The 26,342-nt window shown below is 48.0% G+C and overlaps 1 protein-coding gene across 1 annotated transcript in view; it reads right to left on the bottom strand.

Annotated features, from left to right (window-relative positions):
* LOC144139424 (dynein heavy chain, cytoplasmic-like) overlaps nucleotides 1-26,342 on the bottom strand; it is a 157,593-nt gene that overhangs the window by 108,367 nt on the left and 22,884 nt on the right. Inside the window, exons 9-19 of the mRNA XM_077671760.1 lie at nucleotides 24,449-24,730; nucleotides 23,399-23,533; nucleotides 20,538-20,609; nucleotides 13,542-13,625; nucleotides 12,823-13,002; nucleotides 11,692-12,009; nucleotides 7,347-7,582; nucleotides 4,741-4,813; nucleotides 2,232-2,342; nucleotides 1,457-1,576; nucleotides 1,020-1,259 (exon numbers count right to left, since the gene is read on the bottom strand). Of these exons, the coding sequence (XP_077527886.1) occupies nucleotides 1,020-1,259; nucleotides 1,457-1,576; nucleotides 2,232-2,342; nucleotides 4,741-4,813; nucleotides 7,347-7,582; nucleotides 11,692-12,009; nucleotides 12,823-13,002; nucleotides 13,542-13,625; nucleotides 20,538-20,609; nucleotides 23,399-23,533; nucleotides 24,449-24,730 (1,851 nt within the window). The remainder of the gene's footprint in view (nucleotides 1-1,019; nucleotides 1,260-1,456; nucleotides 1,577-2,231; nucleotides 2,343-4,740; nucleotides 4,814-7,346; nucleotides 7,583-11,691; nucleotides 12,010-12,822; nucleotides 13,003-13,541; nucleotides 13,626-20,537; nucleotides 20,610-23,398; nucleotides 23,534-24,448; nucleotides 24,731-26,342) is intronic.

Here is a 26,342-nt window from a genome sequence, read left to right on the forward strand (position 1 = left end):
TTCCTTTATTGCCTATGTGGTTCACTCCATGCATATGGAAAATGTTAACTAAGAAACCTCAGTAACAGCTGTTACAGTATTTGCTCATGCAAAAAAGCAGCCCTCATCCTCACTGCAGTTTTCCTCTGCACCGCAAATGCCTAACCCCTTTTGGCATAAAAATGCAGCTAACATGTGCACCTTGCACGCTACGACCGTTGCACAGACAACCTGTGGGTAGCCCTCATGGACGGAAGAAACACTCCCACATCTGCCCCGCTTGTGACACCTGTTATCGCCCTTCAAAGCTCTGCTCTTCTGGGAAGTGGAGCCCGACCTTCAGGCGAGCTATGAAGTTGAAAAATGGAGCCCACTCGCAATAACTAGCCACAGGAAAAAATAAGAAGTAGCACCTCAAACAGTGTGCTTCTGTTTCCAACATTACACCATAGGTTTTTACATGGTGTTCAACCGTATCTGAATGCTGGTAACAGCGCTTCACTTTGTTCACACTACATTAGAAATGCGCCATAGTGTGAGGAAAAGACAAGGTGAATATTATGGGGCAAAAAAAAAAGGAACGGACTTACACTGGCCTTGCACGTGAAACGCACCTAACACGTGCCACCTTTTTCAGGGGAGGAAAAAAGAAGTGTAACCTCTACTACTCATTAGTACCAAATATTTCTAAATTTTCGAATACAGAAATTCTGACTGAAGCGAGTACTGGCTAATGTATTCTTCAACTTACTATTAAATTTAAATAAACATTTGCACATGCCTGCTACAGCGAGCTGTTTTTTAGTGGCAACTGTACAAAACCCTTTAGAACTGACACTATTTCCCCTGGTGGCGTTAATAACCAACTTCCTCCCCCCCCCCCCCCCCTCCCTTTTTCGTAGCACATCTTTGAAGCCAGGTTTGCTGTGTACGCCAAGACAAGGTGACTGTATGCCCCACGCAAGCAAATCCGGCATCGGGAACTGCATCACGGTCACACGATATGCCCAATGTCTACATCAACCGCTAGTAGACCCCACCTGGACGGGCTTGCTCTTCTCCCAGTCGGCGAGGAAGTCGGCGGTGCGGGCCTCGACAGCACGGTCCTCGGCGACCACCTTCATCTGCAGGCTGGCCACCTGGGTGGAGATGGCGGTGTCCTTGCGGCGCATCATCTCCGTGAAGGCCGACCACTCGCCCTCCACGTTGTCCACGTGCAGCCACCAGTGGGGGAACTGGAAGCGCTGACGCTCCAGGATGCGCTGGCCCTCCTTGTACAGCTGCGTTCGCCAATCACGCATCTCCGTTAAAAGACAAAAGAACCCGTGTGCTCTAACCAAGTCTGACAACAAGGGGGGAAGGGGGGGGGGGGGGGGAGGGGGGGGGGGGAATGGAGAAGGGAGAAAACAGCAACAAATTGGAGCAGAGATCGTTTCAAACATGTTGGTCTAGCATAGGTGGAGAAGGAAAAGCCTACCTCAACCTGCTGCTCCCAGGACTTCATCTTGCGCTTCAGTGACTGGACGTAGGTGATGAATGACACAGCATCTGAGGTGCTGGCCGTGTCTATAGACTGCTGCTCCAGTTCACCGCGTGACTGCAGGTGGCAGAGATGGACACACGAGGATACAGCACTTCATGCGCGTCACTGCCTTCGGAAGCAGGTTAATTCCTACAAATTATTTGAGCCAAGTTGTGTTTTTTTTTTTTTTAACACCTGTCTGGAGGTTTCAAGCACACCAACTAGGCAATTAAACTGAAGCACCCTAGCCAATTAATTGCCAAACTGCAAATGACTGTGCACAAAACAAGCATTTATTTAGTGCCCCCACAATGAATGCTAGTGTATAACAGAACAAACTGCCATGGCCCGTGGCAATTATCAAGATACAAGTAAGTTTGGCAGTCAGCCTGGGCTACAGCAACCAGCACATTAAAACAAACCCTTCACATTTTATTGCACTCTTTTACACGCACTAAATAAGAAACCTTGCCCCCAAACATTGGTACCAGGTGGAATGAGTGAAAACGAGGACAGCGTGCACACGCACAAAGAACCCACACCGACTCGAGCGTGCCTTTGAGCCAAAATACCTAAAGCACATCGTTCCCTTCGCAGCCCCATCAGCAGCACATGGCTTCCACTGAAGGTAGACAGGCATATGCACCTGCACATGCATGGCTTACCACCCGAGGGCGATATCCAGGGCAGCCCTTGCAATCCCCCAGCCCCTCCCCCTCTGCCCACTCACCTTGGAGACGGTGGTGTGGAACTGGGCCATGTCGTTGCCCAACAGCTGTCCAAACCGGCCCAGCACTTCCTTGTGCCATGAGTCGTACTTCAGGGTCACCTTGGACTGCACCTGCACACACACACTCACACCGGTCACCTGTAGCCAAGGCGGCTCGCAAGCAGTGTCACACAAGGCCTGGTGGTACCGCCAAGGGCGGACGCCGGTCTTAGATTTCCAAAATTTGGCAAAAAAAAAATCGTTTTAAAGTAGCCATTTTCAGAAAGTAGAGTTATTTTTCTTCCGGCCAGTTAAATATGCAGACCCAGGAGTACGTATTTGAGCCATAATATCAATTTATAGCACCGATGACCCCTAAAATCGACTAAGATTCAGTGCGAAAATAGTACTTTTTCGGTGACTTGCCATTCAGGTTCTACATGTGGTATGGCATCCATCTCGGTCTCATTCAAAAATGCGTCTTTTCGTTTTCAATGCCCCGTGGCAAACGTTTCATTTCACCTAATGGTCGCGAGTAAAACTGGAGTAGAAAAAAGACGGAACACACCAACCAATTCGCTACTGACTGCCCATGACCATAGGGGCGCAATCTGATTGGCTGGGCATCGTGGGTTGTCTGCTCGGACAGTGCAAGGATGCATGTACTCTTTCATACGAGGACCAACAAAACCCCTGCATGGCGTAAAAACAAAGTAAATACGTCTATTGACACCCGAAAGAAAGAACAAGCAGTATTAGTAAGTGCCTAGAATAAGATTTCCTGCGTGCCTGGCGGTAACATATCACTAAAGCCACGTAAGGACGAAGGTAGGCTTAGCGCACCTGCGAGCTGCCAAGATGATAGCATTAGCAATATGATTACGACTGAGGCTGCACTAGGGGGAGTCTATCTTTAGATCAGCAGCAATAGAAAGAAAAGTTATATAGTGGTCGCTTGCCGAAAGCCCAAGGGAAGAGTATTCATTCTGTATAACGATGCAGCGGCGAGCCGGCCCACATCAAAATGCATTCTTCCTCCGCAACAGGTTACGATCTTGCAATTTGAGAATGATAAATGTTCTTACTGTGAACATTGTGCAGCAGTGACGCGATACGAGTAGATAAAATTGAGAACATGGTTATCCCACATAGCCAAACACACGCACATTTCCAGAACAGTGTGGTGCATTCCGTTACCAGCCCTTTCGCGGCAATTCATGCGATGCAAATCTCCTGGAGCCAATTTTCTTGCAAAAATGAAGCAGTAAGGTAAAAAATAACCGTTCACAGCTGTGATGCACGATCAGCACCTCAGCCCTGACCGTCAAAGAGTGGCGGCACACCGACAAAGCATAAAACTTGAAGCGACTTTCTGGCTTCACTTTTGTTTAGTTTTTCTGCCCCGTACTATCTGTATACTGAGGATTTCATAATTCTCCCTTCAACTGATTTCGGCAAACTTGGTATGCTTGTTTTGAGTGAAAAGCAAGCTACATACTAGTGTTTGTTTTTTTTTTACACATGCTCAATTGATAAATCTTTCACTTGTAAACTTTAACTGCAATTTTCTCAACTTAGTAGTTTTTTTTTTTTGCAGATGTCCTAACCTTACAAATGTTTTCAGTTTTTTGTTTTGTTTTGTTTTTTTGCCCAGCATTTTTACAAACGTTACACCATTGGATTTGGAACGAAATGAACTGCATGCTGATATTTTTATTGGCTCAATATGCCTAAAATAAATGTTATGAGTAATAATATAACCTCATTAAGTTTTTTTGAACACTGTACTCTGCATGATTTGGCTAATTTCATCCAATCAACTATCTTTACAGAAATACAAAAAGCATCAGCATGTATGGCACGTCTTAAGCAACAAATCCAAAAATCCCCTTAACCCTTAGGAAGTCCCCTGATTAGGCTTCAGTATTAACTAAAAAAATAATTATGCCACCTGAGAACTGATTACCTATTTGAAATGAAGGAGACAAAACACGTACACACGGCGATTTTCATTATCACAGATGAATTAATAAAAAATTTCGTTTTAAGACCAGTGCCTCCTTTCTAAAGGCACTCAGCTGAACAACTGCTCACTACTGCAGCAGGGGTAATTTGGGCAAGGTGCCCATAGGCCAATATCAAGAACAGCCACCGGCCAACCCAACAACCTCATGCCCAGAATCAAAGCTTGGCCAGGAGGACCCGCAACTCCATCGTGGCTAGGCCTACGGCGGGCACGAGAGGGGCTGACGGAGAGAGACCATCACAGTCTGGGTAGTGACAAGCTTCTTTTGTTGTTAGGGTCAGTCAGCAATTAAAAAAAAAAAACGGCAGCCCCACTTCTTTGCTTTATACCCAAATGTTGGAAGAGCGGGTCAACTCGTACTTGCGCTAATGCAAGTGGAACCAGCAGAAGCTGTTAATATGAAAGGCCACCCTTCTAGCAGATAGTATTACGCAAGCAAGACTGCAACCCGCCAGTTCCTCTGCTCTGGCTGCAGCTCCATCAGGCTGGAGTGGGGCTACTAACCTTGCCATAGTCAATGATGACGGGCCCAATCTTCTTGCGAACATCAGTGGTGTCAAAGGTGGTGCGGGACTTCCTGCAATGCGAAAAGAGTGAACATGCGCTCAATGGACAAAGAACACAATGGAGGACGCTGGCCAAAACCCAAGCTGGACGCACTCAACTTTATCGAGTAACAATATTCAAGTGAGCCATTTGAAAGAGTACCTTCCCACCCACTGCTCAGAGGAGTTACAGGACAGGTGCACAGCTGAATGAAAGAGCCATCAGGCAGCTGTGTGATCAGTTTGATATCAGTGATAACGAAATGTTAAAGATACAGAGTGAGAGCAAAGTGAATTTACATTGGCATCATTTTCATTTAATCTTCGGCTGGCGCTTTATTGCCACATGCCCACGAATTAATTCGAAAACTTGGATAATGCTAGAGATGAACTAGTGTTAGAAAATTCAGCACATTGCTGCCAAACCTCAACCAAGGACGCTGATAAAATCTAAGCTTCTACACATGGTAACTAAATGAAACTCTTAGTTGTGTGCATACTTCAGCTGTTAGCATGTTCTCTTCATTAACTGGAAAAAAAGTGTTACGGCCTGAAATCATATACACAGTGCATTTTTCCCAGTGTTCATTGTTATAAAAAAACTGGCACGCCATATACAGTCTACGCCCGTTACAACGGACCCTCTGAATCCGGAAAAAAACGTCCGCTGTAGCCGAAGTATGCAGTATCCGACGGGATGGGGGGGGGGGGGGGGGGGGGGCTATGAGCCCTACAGTGGGTACTTTGACCGATATTGCATGCATAGTACATACACTTTGTTCTTTCTACATGCCTGCAGCACCTCTGCACAGTGTTCGCGCGAGGGCAAAGAATCGCGTAAACACCGTTTTAGCGCATGTGGTCAAGCGTGTAAAAACGCAAAATGAGCTGAGCAATTAACGCAAGAATATAACTAGGCGCAATTATAAACCAGCTATAAAACATCAGTCGTGCCCATCAGCATTAGCTAGGCTCTTTTAATTCCCCTCACGACGAGGCAGGTTTTCCCGAAACCGTTCGTCAAACAAATCGGATCGCTGCCTGACGTTCCCTCAAGGCAGATTCCACATTTTTAGCGATTTTATTCTGGTCATTGAAACAGATGTAATTAAATAATCTGATGACGGTCAGCTGTAAAATCGAAAGTTAGACCAGTTGGACTGCGCACGGTTACCGGCAGATTGCACACAATGGATGGGGAACAACCCCTACTTGAGGCATTTCTTACCTTTTTCACCGAACGGAACGGGAACGATGATGCAAGGGAATAATAAAAGCCGAACTTCACTGAACCCGAGTTTTTTATTACATAAAAAAACTGACGAGGGCAGACTTGCCTCCGAGTGCACCACTTCGAGTATTCGATTGCCCTGTTCTCAATCTCACCGGAGTCGTGTTTATCGGCAGCGGCCTTGTTCTTGACGGTACAGCGGACACTGCGCTTAGACAGGCCTGTACTTCTGGCGATGTCAGCCTGTTTTTCCTAGTGTTCAACAGCGTTAATTACGCTTAATTTCTCCGGCAGTGAAATCAGCTACCCTGCCGCTCATGCCGCTGGTCGCACAAAAAAAAAAAAGCCACTGGCTTGGCTTGGCTGCGCCAACGACCCGGCTGCCAGCAATGTTGCCAGACATAATAGTTTATACCAAAATAAACGAAAAAGCACACCGGGCGCCAGCCCCGCGGAAGTCCGCTATAAACGTTCAGTCGAAACAATTTTCGCCTAAAATTTAGTCTGTTGTAGCCGATAGTCTGCTCTAGCCGGGTCCATTGTGAGCGGAGTGGACTCCATTTAAAATGCATGGGTACCAGACAAACCAACAGAAATGGTCTGTTGTAACCGAAAGTCCGTTGTTGCCGGATCCGCTGTAACGAGCGTAGACTGTACTTCCTTGGCTGTAACATATCATGTCACCGGATTGCACTGTTCTGCATCCAGCCTTCAATGAGTGTAGTTTGGTTAGTGATGAATTGGACACTTTCCGCGCAAGCATGGTTCTTAGCTGAGCACTGTTCTGGGTATCCTCATACGAAAAGGAATCCCCAGAAGATTCAAGACGCAATGCTCTTCAAAGCATTCTCTAAAGTATTGCAGACTCCGTCTTGTGCAGTTTTTGTTACCTGTCTTTGCTGGTGTGGCCTAGTCTTGAAATTGAATGCACCTTCTCACTGAGCCTCTCCTCTGATCTCACCCAATACTTTTCCTCCACCTTGCAGCACCCCGCAATAACACCACTACGTTACGTTACCCTTTCAAAAATGGGGGGAGACGAGAGAAATGTTTTGCCAGCCCACATTCACCAGGGTGAGAAGGACACACCACAACCAGACCTGTAGCATAGATAGGTTCCCGGGCAAGTCCTTGAACATTGCACAAATGGCACTGGTGGCTGCAAGGAGGCGCCTACTTTTTGCGTTCGATCTTGAAGACCGTTTAAGTGCCAAAAGAACAACACTCCTAATGCCCCGCAAAAACGGGCTTGCTCCCCATGCTGCGGCAACGGGTAAAGTACTGGGCGGACGAATGTCCACCGGATAGATGGACGGCAAGGAGGGGCTGCTCACTTGATCTCGACGAGGGTGTTCATCCAGAGGCCAATGTCGTCGCCCAGGCGGTTGTACAGCATGTCCTGCTGCAGGTCCCACAGGGCCTGGTAGCGCAGCCATTCGTCCACGTACGCCCGCACCTGCCGCATGATGTCCTCCACACAGCCGTAGCACTTCTCCATCACGTTGGTGCCGTCCTCCATCACGGGTAGCAGGCTGCGGTACGTCGGGGTCTCCGCCCGCTCAAGGCCCACCTGTTAGTCACAGGGGAGGAAGGGGGCAGAGGGAGCGGGGGGAGAGGGAACGCGGGTCATTCACACCACCCATACGGCATGCGCAATCAACTTACACATGGATTACTTACTGCGGAAAATCTTGCCGGAATTGCAGCCTGTTCAAAAGGAACACAACGCAAAGCTGAACAAATGTGAAAGACACGACTCGGCCACCAGAAGTGCTGGCTCCTGTACAAGCTCATGAGATTCTAAGCTGATACTGTCAGAATGCAAGCTGCAAGGGTCAGCCTAGAGTTGAAAATTTATAATAAAATGCGCCGAGTACTCATTCAAACCCGGACAATGGCACGAAGTTAGCGCCACCTGGAGGCTCCTCTAAAGATGAAGTATTGTAGGCAATACTATGCACAGCCATATCAACCAAAGCAAAACCAACAAGCAGCCATTTTGATCATGCTTGCTCAGAGTTCCGTATTGACTTGGCAGTACTTTTTGGTGCCAGTAGTGGTGTCATAGTGCCGCCTTTGAACAAAAAGTTATGCTGGCGGCCAAGAGCACATCAAACTTCCAGGCAAGGTGACAACTTGGCACTGAATAGTCCACATTGGAGGGGATTTCGAGACAAGCCTACAATGACATCCCAGAATGCTTGACCGCAGCTTGTTCAAAAAGTGCACCATTGCAAATGCACTTGACAGCATAGAATGTGGTGGTGTGAACTCTGGGAGTGACAGCTACAAGGAGGACAGTACCAACAAAGCCAGCAACAACAATGCTGAGGGAATCCAAGCAAGTTTCTGGCTAATAAATGCACTTTAGCTTGCCATCTGCTGTCGTCCTTGGCCATTCTGGTCAGCTTACATTACAAAAAATTTTTATTTTCTGGACTTCCAAAATTTAAGGGGTCAGCACAGAATAGGGAACGCCTGGATTTGAGTAAACATGGTAAACAGCCGTTCCCATGTTGTGGAGCTGACAAACAGCAGTGTGTAAACAAGCAGAACTTTTTCTTACAACGCCGCAGCTGTGTTTCTTGAAGCCCAACAGGCGGAATGCTTGCCTAAAACACGTTGCAAAGGGGCCTTAACAGCCAAAATGCCTTTCTCATCAGCAGATCTCACAATCTGATTCGAGTTGCAGACTAGGCTTACAGGTGACGCACGACTAGTTTTTCAGGATTCAAAAATTACAAATAATGTGCCCAAAAGTTGGCTTTGCCACAAGGCACATGCACCCCCTTCCCCCCCTTCCCCTTTTCACGCACAAACACACATGCATGAACACGAAGGCATGCACAAACACTCTGGCCCAGCTTCACTGCATGGCAGTGCCCTTGCACTGGCTTTTTCTCACAACGCTGCAGCTGTGTGAAGAAGCACAACAGGCTGAACGCCTGCGTAAAACATGTTGCAAAGGGGCTCTCGGCCTAACAGCCGAAATGCCTTTTTCATCAGCAGAGCTCACAAAAGTTTTTCTAAGCCACCAATTACCATCAAAACCCGCTAAACGAACTCTGCTCCAACGAAATATTTCCGATTCCCCATCAGCTAGCCACAGAAGTCAATGCTACAAAATCCTCGCCACAACGCACCATTTGTCTGGTTTGTTCTCACTTCAACGAAATTTTCGCGCAGTTGGGCTGGGTTTGAACATTTATTTTATGATAAAATATGTGCAACGCCAGCCATCTTCCCTTTTTATGCATACATGGCGCTTAGTTTCACCGAAAACGTGCACCCACACCATCACCCAAAAGCGAAAGCAGATGGACGCCATTGTTTGCTGGTGATAACAATGTGGCTGACCATCTTTACAAGAGGAGCCAATCAGTATCAATTATAAATGACGCGAATGAGCACTACTGGCACTGCGCTGTAATGTGTGCATTGTGAGTAGCTGCCATTGCAGTTTTCCTTCTATCATTCCTCAAAGTCAAAAGCAAAAATAATGTTTTCTTGTTTAGTCTTGAACCCACACCATCTTATCCCTACAGGGACCGGGCAGCTGAACGGGTGGCGCCACCACTCGACGCTTCCCTTGTTAGTGGAATGAGGCGGTGGATTGGACTACACAGCCTTCCGTTGTTTTTGCAGTGTTTGCTTCCGTGCTTTGAATATTTAGGCGGTGTGAGCAGATATGTGCGGTGAAACGAAGTCTAGGCAGATGTGTTGGGTTCCTATAGAAGCAGTAATGGCGGCTTAAACTTGTCGGACGCTTCTAAAGCTGGGTATGGGCTACAATGACACGAGTGCTTTTTGCAGCGATTTACGCTTGGCTCCACCTGATCCGAGTACAAATAAAACTACTATTATCAGCATTCATTTCTTCTTAAATGCACTAACGGCTATTGGACGCTTCTAAGGTCGGTAACGGGCTACATTGACATGAGGACTTTTTGCAGCGCTCTGCACCTGGCTCCGCGATGTCAGAGTAGGAATAAAACTATTATTGTGAGTATTCATTTCTACCACTTTAAATTATCGTCACTGGTTTCAATGACTACGGTTTGTACACTAGCCTTAACAGTGGGATACCTCAATACGTGTGCTTTGAAGAGAAAGGCACTTACATACAAGATCGATTACCGTGTTGCCATGGAAACATCGCGGCACTTTACACTTTCTGTAACCGTTGAGTGACAGCATGGGCGCCTGAGAGCTGAAGCGGAACTACCACGTTTGTAGTGGTCGTTTTATCAAGAGCCAAAGTTATTCAACCACCCAACAGCCCAAGCTACAAACCATCCTTCCTCCCCTTCCCATTTTACCACCTGAGTGGAATAAAGGTTGGTAACGATATCTAAAAAATGTGGCAGTGTTAACTTCAGCCCATATTTTTTATTGCTTAATTAATTAAAGGAGTACTGACACGAAATTTCAAAGCCGAGATAACTATGTAAAAGTGCTAAATTAAAAAGCAAAGTGCAAAATTAAACAGCAAAACCATGCACTTTTCTGTCTAACGACGACAATGATGAACGTGAAGCTTTTTTCGTGCGAAATAGAATGGGAAAGGGTCAAAGTCAAAGACGCTGTGATAAAAAGACCAAACTGCTTGCTGGTCAAATTCAAAGGTCTACTAGTCAAAGTTTAAACCCAGAAGGCAACCGAGGAAACCCACACAAGAAAGCTTTACAATAACCCATCATCATTGTTAGACGGAGGAGTGCATGATTTTTCAAGCGTAGGTGGCAGCTTGTAAAATTCGACCACAGCATTCAGTTGTGAAACTGAGGGCAGGTGCACCCTCCTGTCTCCCGTCCTTCAGCCACGCAGGTATTGTTTTTTGAAAAACCATTAACCAACTAGCCAGCAACCATTGCAAGTCATATAAAGCAATGCTTTTCCATGACAAGCAAAAACATTCTACTATCATGAGGTATTGATTCTGTAAACGATTCCCGATGGCTTTAGTAAACATATTCCACTGATGAGTGGTTCACCACGGGAGGCGCTGTTGGCTGAAGCGACGGTGGTGCCATGCAACGGCCGCCCGGTCCCTATAGCAAGTGGACACTCGCAATAAAGGCAAGCGCACACTTGCCTGCCAACGTCAGATGTTGCAGTGCCCAGCCAGAGGACAAGATAAGGGGAGCCACAACCAACGCCATAGCAGCTACCTAAAACTAATCAGCCAGTAGATGTACCTTGTTCCACAATATTGCACAACTGCATTGCTTTCCCAGTAAGGCGCTCTTTATGCGCCGGTAGAAAACTGATAACCACCGGTACCTTTGTTATCGGAATAAACGTGGCGCGGTCGTGCATCACGCTTTTTTCTAAAGATTGCATTATGAAGTCAATGATGCGGATAACGTACGGGGGCATTTTTTGTGCCCTTTTTTGGTGTGTTGGGACAGATTGGGACAGATTGTGTTGGGACAATGACACAGTAGGCTTAGACTGCCATGCAGTGTAAAACATGAGAAAAAAAACAGCTAAGAAAGTTCTCCAGGAACTACCAATCCCAAAGGACAAGCACTGCTAGTGAGCAGCGAGGAAAACTACACAAAAGAAGGCAGCAAGGCCACAGCAGCTTGCCAAAGCACAACACACACCACACGAGGCACACATTCAGTGAGGAGCGGAGAGGAAGAGAGAGCGCCCCCGGGGGCAGCAGGCACGCACCTGGTAGCGGGTGCTCTGGATGCGCCGCTGGGACAGCACGATGTTCTGCCAGGCAAAGAGCTGCTCCAGGAGGCTGGTGAGAGAGTCCTCGACGCTGGGGCTCAGGTACATCACCTGGTTGGTGATGCGCACCTCGTGCACCAGCGTGCGCACCTGTGGCTCGCCCCCGGCCGGGTGTTTCTGCACGGGGCCCTCCCCGTCACCCGGCGACAGGGTCGACACGTCTGCATCCGACTCGGCCACACCCTTCTTGCCCTCCAGGGCCTGTGTCCAGGCACGCATGCCGGCCTGCAGCCGGGCCGCCAGCTTCGCCTCCACCTGCACCGGTTACACACACACATCCCCTCCCTGAGAGGCCCACCCTCATCACACCCACCTCTCATCACTAATCACACAGTGCCGGCCACCCGACCAGCCCCGTAAACGAGAGGAGGTGTCTTGGTCCCAACAGCCTGTGTCAACCCTGCTTCCCAAGCGAGCCTGACACACAGCCCCTTCAATGAGCTCTTGATGGCCTCGTTTTTCCAGAAGCACGGGTATTTGGCACACTCCTGGTCTCTCTGCATGCATCCCATTGCCATGTCAAGACAGATGCCACATGACACCAGACACAAGGGCATACGTTGCTGTAACATGCAGGCGTCCAGCACAAGCCTACAGCTACGTAAACTGCAGCAAGCAAAATCTCTACCCTTACACAATAAGCCAAAGAATAACACTCACTTTGCAAGGACTGCAAGATTTCCAAAAGCAAAAACTTCAATGGAGGAATTGTTTATGGTTCTTCCGTGACCCAGGCAGACTTGAAACGAGCATGAAAAATTGTGACTAATTCCTCAGGAGTCATCCAAGTAATATGAAGTACTAGAGACAAAATTTTGGTTTTTGCTTTAGAGTTCTTCAAGGTGTGTGAACAAGTTGGCTTACATTGGCAGATTACACTGGTAGATTGGTAGCAGCAATTTTGACTATCACCCAATCAATAATTTTCCAAGTATGGCATGATGCACTCTGGCTAGCCCAGATCTGGTTTCAAAGTACCCCCCCCCCCCCCCCCCCCATCCCCCACAATTCCCCAGCCGGGAAGCTGGGAAGGAGAAGAGATTCCAGGGGCAAAGAGGCGCAACTGACCTGCTCGTCGAGCTTGCTGACCCAGAGGTGCACATTGGAGTACTGGTGCAGGCTGAGGTCGTCCACCGCCCGTTGGATCTTGTTGAGGATCTCGGCAAAGGTGGTGGCACTGTAGGGGCACGTCTCAAGCGAACGCACATCCCCGTCAATCTGCTCCTCTATTGCCAACAGGTCGTCCACCTGCACGGAGGCAATGCAGGGAGGCAAATCTACAGTCAACCTGCACGCAGGCATATTTACAGGCAAATGCAGGACGCTCCAAGGTATTTGCGATGCCTCATCGGTGTGGCACTACTGCGGTCAGCTGCAGGTTAAGAACGCACATATCACCCTATCACGCCTCCTCCAAGCGTCCAAATGATGACTGATCTCGTCATCACAACAGTATGGAACAGATGCAACAGTGTACTCCTCCCTCCCTCGTTGATTCAGATGGATTCAAGGCTGCCACTGTTGCGAACACGAAGTGTAAATTACGAGGTCTTATTTCCTCGTCTTTTTCTTGAAGTTTCACTGAACTACTCCAAGGGAGCTTTTCATATTGAATTTCTTTTTCAGAAGTGCACATTTTTTTACACGTCTCAATTTCTGGAAGCTGGCTGAACAGGTGTGGGTACTAAGAGCTTTTTTCGTAGCCCAGCAGATGAAAACGGCATGGAGCACATTCTCCAATCAACGTTGACCAGTGCACAAACACTCGCACATATCCCCTTCCTCACCTTTTCTTGGAAGCTGAACACAGTCTCCGCCAGCTTCTGCACGTACGGGTCCAGCTTGTACGACTCCCACACCAGCCCGATGCCCTGTAGAGCAGAGAAGAGGTAGATGCCATTGAACAAGGTGTTGCAGCAGCAGCAGCTGTGAATGCACTCTCAGCTACGAGTGCATGATACACAGCACGTGAAGGGGCCTCCCATCAATAGGGAGAGTTTTTGCTGCCACGTCTAGTAGGGCCATGCCTAGTAGGGCCAAGCTTCCACATATTTGCATCATTGACCATCTGAAAGTATTTTCCCTGGCGCATAAAACTCCACAAAAAGGCTGGTCAGAATGACCACCCAGTTTTCTACCCACATCCTAATGATGGCCCATTAAAACCATCTTGTTAACAATCCTCAGCCATTTAAAAAATAAAAATAAAATTGGAATTAATGAGCCCCTGGCCTACAAAGTGAAAATGTAAAGGGAGATGCAAATTACAGAGCAAGGCTACCCTTAAAAGTTGACATTCTGTGCATATTAGAGTGCCTATATGCTAAAACAATACGAGAAACAAAACCTTCCTTGTGGTTCATGACAAGTTAGATCAATATGTCTTTATTTTGCATGATACATGTGCAAACCCCTTTGTTCATGGATTCAGTCAAATTCAGCAGGAAATTCGTGCTATATTAAATCAGCATGTTATTTGCTGCTGGGATGAGGCACACTAAAATGCTGAACTGTGCTAGTTAGTAGATGTGTAGACAATGCAGTCAAAGAAACTGCAGGACTTCCAAGCCCAGGGGTACCATCAGTCAAGGAGCACGACTTCAAATTCAATTATGCAACAGTCTTGAGAAACAAATATATATCCAAGGTGCCGCATTCTCCTTATCATCCCTCCTTAAGGGGGGGACAACACTGGTCTTAAACCGATTTTCTTTGTTTTAGCACCAACTGCAATGAAACTTGGCTCCCTGGTGTAGTTTGCTGTGCTGATCTTAAATCTGCACTTATTTTGTTTCTGTGCCAATTAGTTTTTAGTATAACTAACATTAATTTGGGATTTTTTTGCATAATCAGCAGAAAAAAGCCTAACTGAATGTTGCATTCTGAACCCTAAAAAAAGACTAGAAAGCTCAAGGAACACAATGGTAGGAGTATTTTCTTGATCAGGCCACAAGCAGTGATTTTATGGCAGTTTAAAGTTTGTTGTTCAAAACTTGGCTACCATGAGATATGGTTTGGAGCAAAATATTTTTTTTTGACACATATAATAAACATTCTGTTCCTACCATTGTGTGCTTTGCACATTCTGCTCCATAATACAACAAAAATTATTGTTGTGTGTGCCCTGAGAGCTGAGATAGCTCTTCCGCAAGTTTGCAAAAAGGCCAGAGTTAGTGTTTTGAGAAAATGAGGAAAGAAGCAGCAGGCCTGTTTTCAGTGAGAACAACAACAAAATTGCAGTGTATTTACACTGGTATCGGGTCAGTAGCCCCCAGGCACAATCTGACTGGAGACACCGGAGTGGCGCTTCTTGAAAGCTCGCTGCATGCCATCAGCTGACCTGTGCTTGCGTGCAGAAGCAGATTGTCGACGACGGTCTTTTTCAGCCATACGCTTCGTGCTGGGAAGCCCAGGGTTGAGGTCAAGTTCCTTTAGAATGGCAGCCGAGGCTCTTTCGTTGCCTGTGTTTAACTTCAACACACCCTCAGCCACAGCAGCTCGCACGGTGAACAGCGACGCGTGCATCTCCTTGGGTGCCAGGGCCCATATCATGGAATGGAGGGACTCGTTTGAGATCCGAGTTTTGCCTTGCAGACAGCGTTGCAGGAGCTTTTCGTCCGAAAGGCGCTCGTACACAGGAAGAAGAGCCTTCCACACGTGAGCTGGCAGGCTGTATCTGTGTTTTGGTGCGGGCTCCCCCTTCGCCTTGGCAGCGTTCTGCTGGCACCACGAGTCCAGGCCTAGTGGGCACAGGCCGTGGTTGGACCCGGTGTCATTCGAAGTGATGTGGTGGTAGGTGGCCATCACTGCTTTGTGCATGGTCCTGATGTCGCCACTGTGCGATTTCAAAGCCCAGCCGTAATACAGGGGTGCTACTGACTAATTTCAATTTGGAGCAATATTTGGAGCACAAATATTTAGGTTTTGGATCACTTTTGGAGCAGCTAAATACAAGTTTTGGAGCACTTTGGAGCAATAAATTATGAATTGTATAGAGACATATAGGAGGGTTTTTTGGGAGGGAAATCGCAAGTAACAATGGGTTGCATCGAGAATGAAATGCTGCCTTAGGAAAAACTAGTAAATGTCTAAAATTGGGACACTGAACACAGTCAGAAGATGATCACAATTTGTTTATTTGAAATGAAACTGATGACCCCACTGCACCGCATTCTAGAGCTTCTGCAATTCTACATTGACAGCTGCCAGCTTGGCAATGTTCTCGGAAAGGCTAGAATTAGCCTCAGAAAGTAGCACCTGGCCACATTCAACATCATCCGACTAACAAAACTCTTGAGGCTAGGGCGCCGGGGGATTATATGCCCTCAGGAGTGTCCCCCCGATACAAAGGGGCAGCCACCAAGCCATCATCATCAACAATGCTCCTCCTAGTCACACCAGACTTGATGAGCCCCTGGGCCCTTTCAAGCATTGCCTTTGACGAGTCCAGTACTTTTTCAATCCTTTCTTTCTCGTCACAAAGCTTCCGCTTTTTCTCAAGAGTAGACTGATTAGCAGGCGATGGTTTTCTTTTTTGTGCCTCCCAGTCTTCTGCTTCTCGTTTTAGGCGCTCCGCTCCGCATAGGCTTTGTGTGAATTTCTGACTGACTTGACCAGCTCTCGTCAGTTGCACACGGGAAGGCTCGCTTTCGTAGCGCTTCAAATAGCTCTTGACTTGGCGGATCCCATTGATGATTGTGATAGCCAAGCGTGACCGGTTATACGAAATATGCTTATTCTCACTGAATCCCCTTTCACAATCGGCATTGCCGTGGGGAAGCGGTAGCATATAGCACGCACAAGCACTGAGAGGAGAGGGTATTTTGCGGAGTCGGTGGCCAGCAGTGAAGCCCAGTAGCCGTCAACACTGGTACTGTGGGATGATGCCCCATCAACCACAGGCCGGCAATGAAGCGAATGCCATTCGCCAATAAAGCAAGTCACCTGTTCCGTTTTGACAATATGCGGAACACAAGCTGCAACGTACTTCAATGACTGTACTTTCTTCCATCGTCAGGTGGCTAGATGGATCCAGAAAGTGCAAGTGAAGAAGCAACTTGTTGTCAAGTGGAAGCTGCTTGATGAGATGCATGGCCGTCGCAATGTATAAAGCTTGAGCACCAGTCCTGAAGGCTTCCTTTTCTTGTGGATCCCAAGCCTTTATCTCTCTCTCTGTGTCTAGACCAATCTCGGGGGCTTGTTTAGACCAGTCGCTGCACCCACATCAAGACGTTTAAGCTCTGACCCAGACAAAGAAGCATACACTTCATGTCTTACGAAGCGGCTCAGCAACTTCTTCACGAGATTGACACACTCGCAGTACACAATGTGAATCAGCGGTTCATCTTTCTTAAAACTTGCCTGAAATACTATAAATATTTCAGCAGTGTTCCGCAGAAACAGCATCTTGGCCAGCATCTTCTTGTCAGCAAGCGCAGCTACCAGTCTAGTCTTGAGCACAGCACCTGATGGTCGAGAATAGGTCTGGGTGTTGAAGTACGCCTTTAGTGCTTCATGCTGTTCAATTACTCGTTCAAAGCTGTCTTGAAAAGTCAGCCATCTGTTGCCGACGTGTCAAAGGAAAACGTGCTCTTGTATTGTATTCCCAGCTCTTTTTGATGTTCCTTGAGGTTCGATGATCGAACGGCATGCTTGAAGTAGTAATATACATCTAACACCATGAGCTCGACATCACATGCCGAAAGAGTTGAGGCCTGTGCCGAAGGCATTGTGCACTTTATGCAAGTTGCGCTCACCGATGTCCAAAATATTCGGACAGACTCCTTCCTTCAGCTTTGTTTTGACACTCTTCATTGTGTTAGGGCCGTCACTAAAAAAAACAAAGGAACTTGTTCCTTGGCAGGTCGGCAACACTTTTTTCAATACAGTCAACCAAAATGTTGGCTGTGGCACGACCCAAGTTAAAAGACTGCAAGTGTTCAATGACAACTTTGCACCAAGCACAGCACATGAAAGAAAACACAGCATGTTGACGGAGTCACGAAATGCTTTCACCCGCGGCCGTACCGTTCAATAGCATCCCAAATCGAATGCACTGAAAATGCAAGTTTCTCGCACAAGGGCGAAGACAAACGCAAGCGGAAAGAAGAAACTTTTAGGGCAGACACGCAACTACACCGCGGCCGCAACTTTCAGCCCAGCGGACCGGCCCCGCACGCCGTCAACGCTGCCGCCGGAGCCGCCGCCGCAGCCGCCGACACAGTGCAACTCACGACCGGAGCGCCCTCTCAGCACCTAGGGTAAAGTCGCGCCCGCTTTGGAAGGCGCAGTTCCGAAACTGGTGAAAAAGTATTTATAAACGTTGTACCGAGTGGTACCTGTGACAAATTCGACAAATGGCGCCGAAGAGCAACGCCTACAAGCATACAAGGCCCGCCATTCTCGCGCTGTTTTGGTACACCCGCCAGGGGACGGTAACAACTGACAAAAAAATGCAGGCAGTCATTTTGGAGCACACTGGCGCAATATTTTGTGTTTATATCAGTTTGGAGCACAGAATTTGCCTTGGCGCAAATTGGCGCATTTGGCGCAAGAATGGAAGTTCCTATTACGGAACTCAGCTTAGTGACAAGGTCGCCAGTTAGCCGACCCTTGCCACCGAGCCTCTCAATACCTTTTGCAAGCGGGTTGCACAGGAATGTTCCCATCCTCTTCTTCACATGATTGACACAGTCTTCCTTTGTAATTGGAATAAAACCGTACACTTTGGCATCCACCAACGCCAAGTAAGTGCGGCTGTCACCGTCTGACAGAATGGTGGTGTACCTCAGGTTGTGCCGCTGCAGTGACCTCTCAAAGAGGATGAGACCAGCCTTCACCTCCATCTCCCCAGCCTTCTTTTCAGTTTTTTTTTTTTTGACAGACGTGATTGTCTTTCCAAGCCTGGTAAGTGGGGTCGCCTACCTTTGGCCCGTGCTCGCACACAGCACAAAAGTTGCTCAACACAACAGTCTAGAACTAATCCCATAAAGAGTTCGATAACCACGCCGACGCTGATGTGAGACGAGTGGCCTCACATCATCCACGACCCGTTGTACGTAACAGAAATGTTCCCGGGGTTCCCCAGTTGCAGTCGCACTTGTGGCCATCATGTTGTCGGCAGCACAAGTCGCAGCGGGCGCAAGCTTCTCCTTCAAGTGGCCTTGCCACGTTTTGGTGTGCAGCCCGCGGTGAGAAATGTTCATTGTAGCAAACACATTGTTCAGCGCGGTTTGGCGATTTCCTGTCGACTGCATCGCTTGCGCGGCGAGAACGTTCACGACAAATGGATTCTATTCACCTTCTTATCACTCTTCACGCGAGGAGAGCTCAACTCCGAGGAAGCAGCATTTGGTGACGTGTCTTCGTTCAGCGAATAGGATTGCCAGTTGCAGGGTTCTTTTGGCGCCGTTTTTTTTTATTCAACCAATGGTTGCACGGAGGCGTTTGGGGCAAGAAAATAAAGAAAAGGCGCTCTTTCAAATGGTACCAATGTTGCCGCGACCCACCATGAAGGTCAACTGCCACGCGAATTAAAAAAACGCAGCGTTTTCGCACCGGCTTCAGTGAAAATTCGGCTCCCACGCGCGTTATAAATCAATATCGCGTTGTAAATACTGGTTCACGAGGCACGAAATTTCGAACACAAGTAGAATAATAGTTGCAGAATCCGGAAATCTTTTTTCCAAAAAATCGACTTTTTCGCGATTTTTCAGCCGCTAAGACCCGTGGTCCCCCCTTAAAGCAACTCTGGTAATGGGAAGACTGCTTCTTTATGGGTCTATCGGGATGACTGGAAGCATTCAAGATCTGCATACGGAAAGCTTAGTGGTAAACTTGAAGATAAATGTGACAAAAACCACAGGTACTGAAAGATTGGATGCTGCCGATGGCCACATACAATTATCTTGGACCACAGACGCCCAAGCCACAAGTAAGAATCCAGAGAAAATCGACTTAGCAAAGAGCAATTAACCCACTTCCACTGAAGTGGAAGGCACACAACGCATGCTTCCAGTAATAACTTACGGTGCAGTGACTTGAAGCTGTACGAAGCATCTTGAAAGAGAGAGATAAAGCGAGAGAGTTATAGAAAAGAACAGGTCAAAGTGCATGCCGCGTTATCAGAAAGCAGAGCAAGGCGGAGAAAATTCCAGATCCAAAGACCTTGTGCCCCTGTTGCAAATGATCCATGGTCCCTCATCCCACTCCAGCAGGATGAAATGAGAAGCAGGACGCTGAGCCCAACTCTGTATGCAGCACGATCTGGCTTCTCACCCTGCTTCTCACGAGGACACCGAATTGAGTTATATGCATTGTCTACTTACCTTGCCAAACTGAAGTCTAGGATGCCAAGGCAATGTTCGCAGTTTTGTTGGCACCCATTTTTTTTTTTTAACAAGACAATTCCATTAGGAAGTGCCATTCCCCTTGCATCACCTGTCTTGCCTATTTGAAACATAGCTATGACACCACACTGGAATGTCTGCAGTACTAACTGGAGCACATTGCTAGCACGTCTAACCTGTAAAACCAATGCGGGAACAGACAAAAAGTCGATATTGAGCATGAAATGGCTTTGGAGTTAGTCATAATTTGGAAGGAAGACACAGCAAGAAAAACCATCGCAAACCAGTGTGACATCATGGCAGTAGTAGGCACAGCGGTGTCTTCAGTAGGCCTGTGCGATTTTTGCTTTCAAAACAAATACGTAGGCTCAAAGCCAACAAAAAATTTCAAGACTAGTCTCTTCAAAAACGAGTTTTGCTGCCGCACATGCTCACCTCGGCAATGAGGGTCTGCACATCCCGCTTCTGGCCAGCAATCAGCAGCGTGATGGAAGGGCGTTCCTCCACCTGCAACACATTCACAGCAGAGGGGGGAGGGAAAAAGCGCACAATATTAACCACTGCAGGCGCACGCACCCACACACTAAACACCGCAGGATGACCACAAGCCGGCTGCTCAGTTAGGGAGGGGGCAAGCACATGCTTACTTAGGCACATACCATATTTGTACGATTATAACGCATACTTTTTTTTCTTTCAAATTTTTTCTTTTTGAAAGTGGCTTTCGAATTTGCGTGCACATTATAATCTGGCTCAAAACCAGAATCTGCTGCAAAGCAGCTAGCAACTGAGTTCAAAAGCGCAACCAGCTGGAAAGCAGCTAGCAGCATCGCTATGGCCACCAACTCTAAAAGAAATCCAATTCAGTCCAATCTAATCCAAAACATTCCATCAACATCACATGCGAAAATTGTGGCATACCTTAGCTTCATTTCAGTCATTCAGTCAGGCTGGCCATCACGCGAGAATGCAGAGAAAGCTTCATAAAATGATCGATCAGTACTACTCGTGAACTAGGGTGGCCATTGAATCGAACCACCGTCAAGTGCCGTCCAATGGTAGCCGCACACTGTGCCGCGCGATTAAAAAAGCTCAACATTCGCGTTCTTTTCTTGTGAAACTACGAGACTACGGCCGATGAAAGTTGGAGAACACGGCCGGCACTGCATGCATGGCCGATCGCACATGGCAGGCAGCACCGCGCTCTCGCATAGGACGGATGCAAAGGGAGCAGACTGAGACTAAGCGATTTTGCGCGTCACCACTTTCCACTTACAACCATTTTTGACTAAACTCTCATGCTAATTTCGACCCGATATTTCCAGAAATGAAAGTTTATAGTCCAAGAATTAAAACGCAACACAAAATGAAGTGACTTTTCAACCCACGTCTCTCCTTTAATTAAAGGGACACTGAAGTGAATTTGTCAAGCTCCCGTTTTTGCTTGCACTGCGTAGACTGGCTCAAATTAGCACACTTTTCATAGTTTATCCGGTTGACAAATCAGTAATTATTTTACAAAGCGCGAAAGAAGAAAAACTACCATGCGCGGTTTGCGGCGGCCGCACGAACTAAAGTGTGACGTTGGGAGGAGCGGGCACCGTGATTGGACGATGCCCAAGGTGAGCAACCAAACAAGTTTCGGTTTCGGTTCTGTAAAACACAACCGGTGGCGTTGTTGGACGGGCATTCTCAATAACTCAGTAATCATCGTACCGCGCTTCTGCCATGTTGTCAGCTGTAAAAATGCATAAAGATAAGCCTCCCAGGACGGCTTGGAATCGTAGCATTCACTAGCCGAGACCTACGCAGTGCATGAACGCCCCCCGCGTACCCGTAGACGCCCAAATGTCATGCGCTTTTCCCCCATATTTGGAGCTTGCCTCCCTCATGCCTGTATCGTAAAAAGCGTGTTCGCACCAGGCCAAGGGTCTGTTCATTCTGGCCTGTGCCCACTGCCTGCAAGAGTCGGTGCTTATGGCAACAGCACGCCAACGAGAACTCGCTAGCGCGCCATGCATGTGCCAGCCTGCGCGCGTTTTGTGAACTAGTTTGTGTAGCCATGAACGTTGCGGCCCAAAAAAAGGTGAACTCAATATAGAAAACATCGGCGGAAAACGAAAAAGTTAACTTACAAAAAAAAAAAAGCATGTGCCCGCGGGGATTCGAACTCGTGACTTGCAAAATACTTGCGGTGACATACCTAGCGCCCCAGACCACTCGGCCACGGGGCGGGCTCCGCTGCCCTTGGTAATATAGGGTATATATTGTACAACCAGTTTACACTTTTATTTAGTTTTGGCATTTCAAGCAGCTTCGGTGACTGTTGTATTGCGCTCGTGCAGTAAGCGTCGCCCGAGTTTCCACAATAGCTCACGTCTAGCAATTGCATTTCGTAGACGGAAAAGCGTTCGCAGATGTGTAGTCGTGCTGCTGACCGCTGTGCTTGTTCGCCCAGCGCAAAAAAGTGCTTCCCGCACCCTAGTTTTACGCGGTATGGTAAAAATATCAGTTGATTTTATTTCCTTAGTACCTATATTGACTTCGCTGACTCTTCTCCCGCCTTCAAGAGGCCTTATATTTTCCTACTGGCGTACCAGTCAGCGAAGCGTCGCATGTGCGCTTGTGCAGCGCTTGTGTGAAGCGACCTTGACTTGGAGCTAGATACAGTGTACAAACTAACCAAGTAAAGAAAGGCACATTCTTCCATTCACAAACGTGTCCTGGCTTCGTTTCAACTGAGCGAACGAATTGCGACGACCCGTCGGCGGCCGGCGGACGAAACGCTGGGCCGACTGACTCTGTCTGAAGGCCGGGGAGCCGTGCAGTAGCGCAGCCAATTGCGAGCTCGGCTCCTCGCGACGTCACACGAAAACGCCGCAGAAAATGGGCGAGCGTAAAGAGAGGAGGACAGCATTTTCGAATTAATTTTTCTACTAAATAAAATCGCGTAAACGCGCCCAGGGTGGTCGAAACATGGCCTGGGGACTCCGGACTACAATTTGCGCAAGTAATCCCGCAATGTTTACATATCACTTCAGTGTCCCTTTAAGTGTCTTCTGCCAGGTATTGTCATATCTTTTACATCTGTGCGGTGTAATTGCCGTTAAATTATTTTTTCGAATTTTTCTATGTAAACTTACCTGGCGTTACAATCGGGGGCAAGTTAGTATCACGCAAATATGGCATCTTTGTCAGAAAAAAAAAAAACAACCAAGAAGGCTACAGTAAACAACAGCCCAATGCAGCAACTGTGAGCCCATTCGGCAAGGTGCACAAGCAAGGTCTCCACAAACCTTCTCGCAGGTGCGCTCGTAGGTGCGCACGCTCTCAATGAGCGAGATGGCGAACGGGTAGAGCTGGTTGGCCTGGTGTGCCTTGTTCACTATGGCCAGGGGCACCCGGAAGCCCATCCACTTGAGGTTGCGCACCTGCAGAACACAGGGGGAGGGGAGGCATTGCACAAGGCTTTAACCACTGTGCGAGAGACGCCCTCGAACCGCAATTCCCTATGGCCAGATGTAGTAAAGCGCGTGTTGTAAGGCTACTTTGCCCCAACCAAGGCCATGCCTGTACCTTACACCGTGGCATTAATTTGCAAGGACTGTTCCACTAACCACTTCAAGCATGCAGCCGCACATGCTTCCTGAATGCGAGGAAAAGGCTATAGGGCAACTGAATATTTTCTTGTAAAAGATGAAATAATCGATTCCCCATAAGTATAAACCCGTTTTGAATATATTTCTTAACAAATACATGCAACCTTTTTAAAACCTTGCCTGCAGCTTTCACCCCCAACCCTCCGATGAACTGTATGCACAAATGATGCCATTTGCCAAGTTGTGAGCAAAATCAGTCAGAAGACGCAAGCACAGAAAATTTCGGCTGCTTCGTCTGTCCTCAGTGGACGATGTCACCCATGCCTTAATCCCACCTGCACTAGCACCCAGTTCTCAACACAAAAGACTACTGTTAATGGCTATTGACTTGTTTTTGGCTTTTTTTTCCAAACTGAACTATCCCATCTTTTTCTCCAGCTCACTGTCTGTTCAAGACCAGACCTCTCTGTGCAACAAGGGGTCCCAGACAGAAAACAGTGGCCACCGCTCCATGCAGATGCCATGTGCTCTTGGGCAATCAGCATTGCAGTGACTACTCTTAAAACACCAAAGGGTTGAAACAAAGGGGTTGCTGGAATCATTCTACAAACCGTCACGCCATAAAAAATGGTGCAAAAGCCACCCCCCTTCCAGGTTCACACATCCTCTGTCCCTGCTACCGCAGTCTTTGTAGGTGCAGCCCAGGGAGGCCGAGTGCCACACGGCAGAGGAAAGCGGCCCACCTACCTCCTTGGCCAGAGTGATGATCTCGGGCAGGAAGTTGACCTTGAGACGCAGCTGGTTGCCCGTGCGCGATCGCTGGCTGTCGATGGCGAAGATGCGGCCCGTGACGCCCAGCTGACGCTGCTGCACCTGGCGGGACCACTCGTCAAAGATGGGCTGCGTGTTGAGCTTGGCACGGAAGCTGTCCGCGTCGCTCTTCAGCTTTTGGCCCTCCACGTGGTTCTCCCAGCCCTTGCCCAGCACGTCCTCCACCCGCTTCATGTACACCGACAGCTGCCGGTCAATCTGGTGGGACAGCACCAAGGTGCCAGTCAGTGGTGCACACACATCAACAGTGGCCAGCCATGATGCACGCGAGGCACAGGCAGCGAAAACAACGCTCTCTTGTGCACAGTACTCCGTGCAGTGCTAAGCAGGCACAACTTTCTGCATTTTTGTGGTGGCAGGCATGTACCTAGCATTGACAGGAAACCATCTACCTCCCACAGCCTGTCTTAGACAACAGCTAATCGTCTTAAAGAAGGTTCAGCCAACGGCTGAAATCTTTCTTTAACGCGCCTATTCAAAATTGTTCAATTTGAACAATACTTTGGGAGGCCCTTTTCATAGCATTCCAGGCGTTTCTGGAACAAGTAAAGATATTAGGGGTTAGCTCAGAAAATGCCCTTTCAAAATCAGTTTTGCTTTTATTTTTGCAACAAAAACGTGATTTTTGACCCGCATTTGCATCACCTGGGTGTGGAAAAAGGGCGTAGTCATCGCGCGTCACTGCTACCAAAAAAGAAGGCGTGCCACTTGTTCGTGCCGTGGGCATTCAATGTTTTGTGGTGATTTCCGAGTGACTTTGTGGACCAAGGCCACATTAGGCTTAGTTCCATTAAACGACCACTACAAAGGGCCAGCACTTCGGCACGGGCCATGCACTGCAGCGATTCCAGCCCAACGAACAGCGTTTCAGAACATGGACTCCACAGCGCCAGCGCAGCGTACTGAACCCACTGGAATGGACGATACCAACGTGCCCGAATCTGAAACTTCTGGCAACCCCACCAAGCTGAAGAAAGAGAGACCATTGGAACTGCATGAAGGCGAAAACGACGCTAACCCAAACGACCTTTGGAGTGTATGGCACAGCCGTTGCAAGCTCAGAGATGAAACGAACAGCCAACGAGGACCCCACCTCCACCGAGGACCGGGCAAGTCTTCCTCGTGATGTTTTAATGCATACTCCCAACGGCTTTCCCGTGGCGAAAATCCCTGGGCAAACTCTGTCGGATTTTCTCACCCGTACTGCAACTAAGCCAAGCAACATCAGCATGGCTGCCCTTAAAAAGAACGACAAAGCCAACTCAGTCCTGTTCACGCTTTACAGCGAGTAGCAAATAACTCGACTTCGCAGCGTAAAGAAGTTGACCGTACCAAGCAAAAATGGGTTTGTGCATGTGGAAATAGAAATGGTACTTTTGCAGAGCACCGGACAGACCAGCAAAGGCGTGATCACAGTTGGAGATGGAGAGTCAGACTCGCACATTATGAATGAACTCTACAACGAAAGAACCACCATCCTGGATGTCAAAAGAATGGGAAAAAGCAACAGAGCAGTCGTCACATTCGCCACACCCAAGCTTCCCAGAGTCGTCAGGTATCATTACACGAATTGATCAAGGTCTACCTGTACAAACCTCGATCCCTTGTGTATTACAAGTGCCACCAGACAGGACACATGCTTCGCCATTGCCCCAACCTCTTGCGACAAGAAGCACGACGTGATTGACAACGCGAACAGTGAAGGACGTAGTTTCTGCGCCGTCTGCAAGGAGCCTGGTCATTTAGCGATCAGCCCCTTGTGCCCATCAAGGCTCAAAAACAAGAACCCCCCCTCAACCACCTCGACAAA

This window comes from Haemaphysalis longicornis, unplaced genomic scaffold (assembly GCF_048455015.1).
Source record: "Haemaphysalis longicornis isolate Haplotype H1 unplaced genomic scaffold, Haemaphysalis longicornis Haplotype H1 scaffold_1, whole genome shotgun sequence".
NCBI lineage: Eukaryota > Metazoa > Arthropoda > Arachnida > Ixodida > Ixodidae > Haemaphysalis > Haemaphysalis longicornis.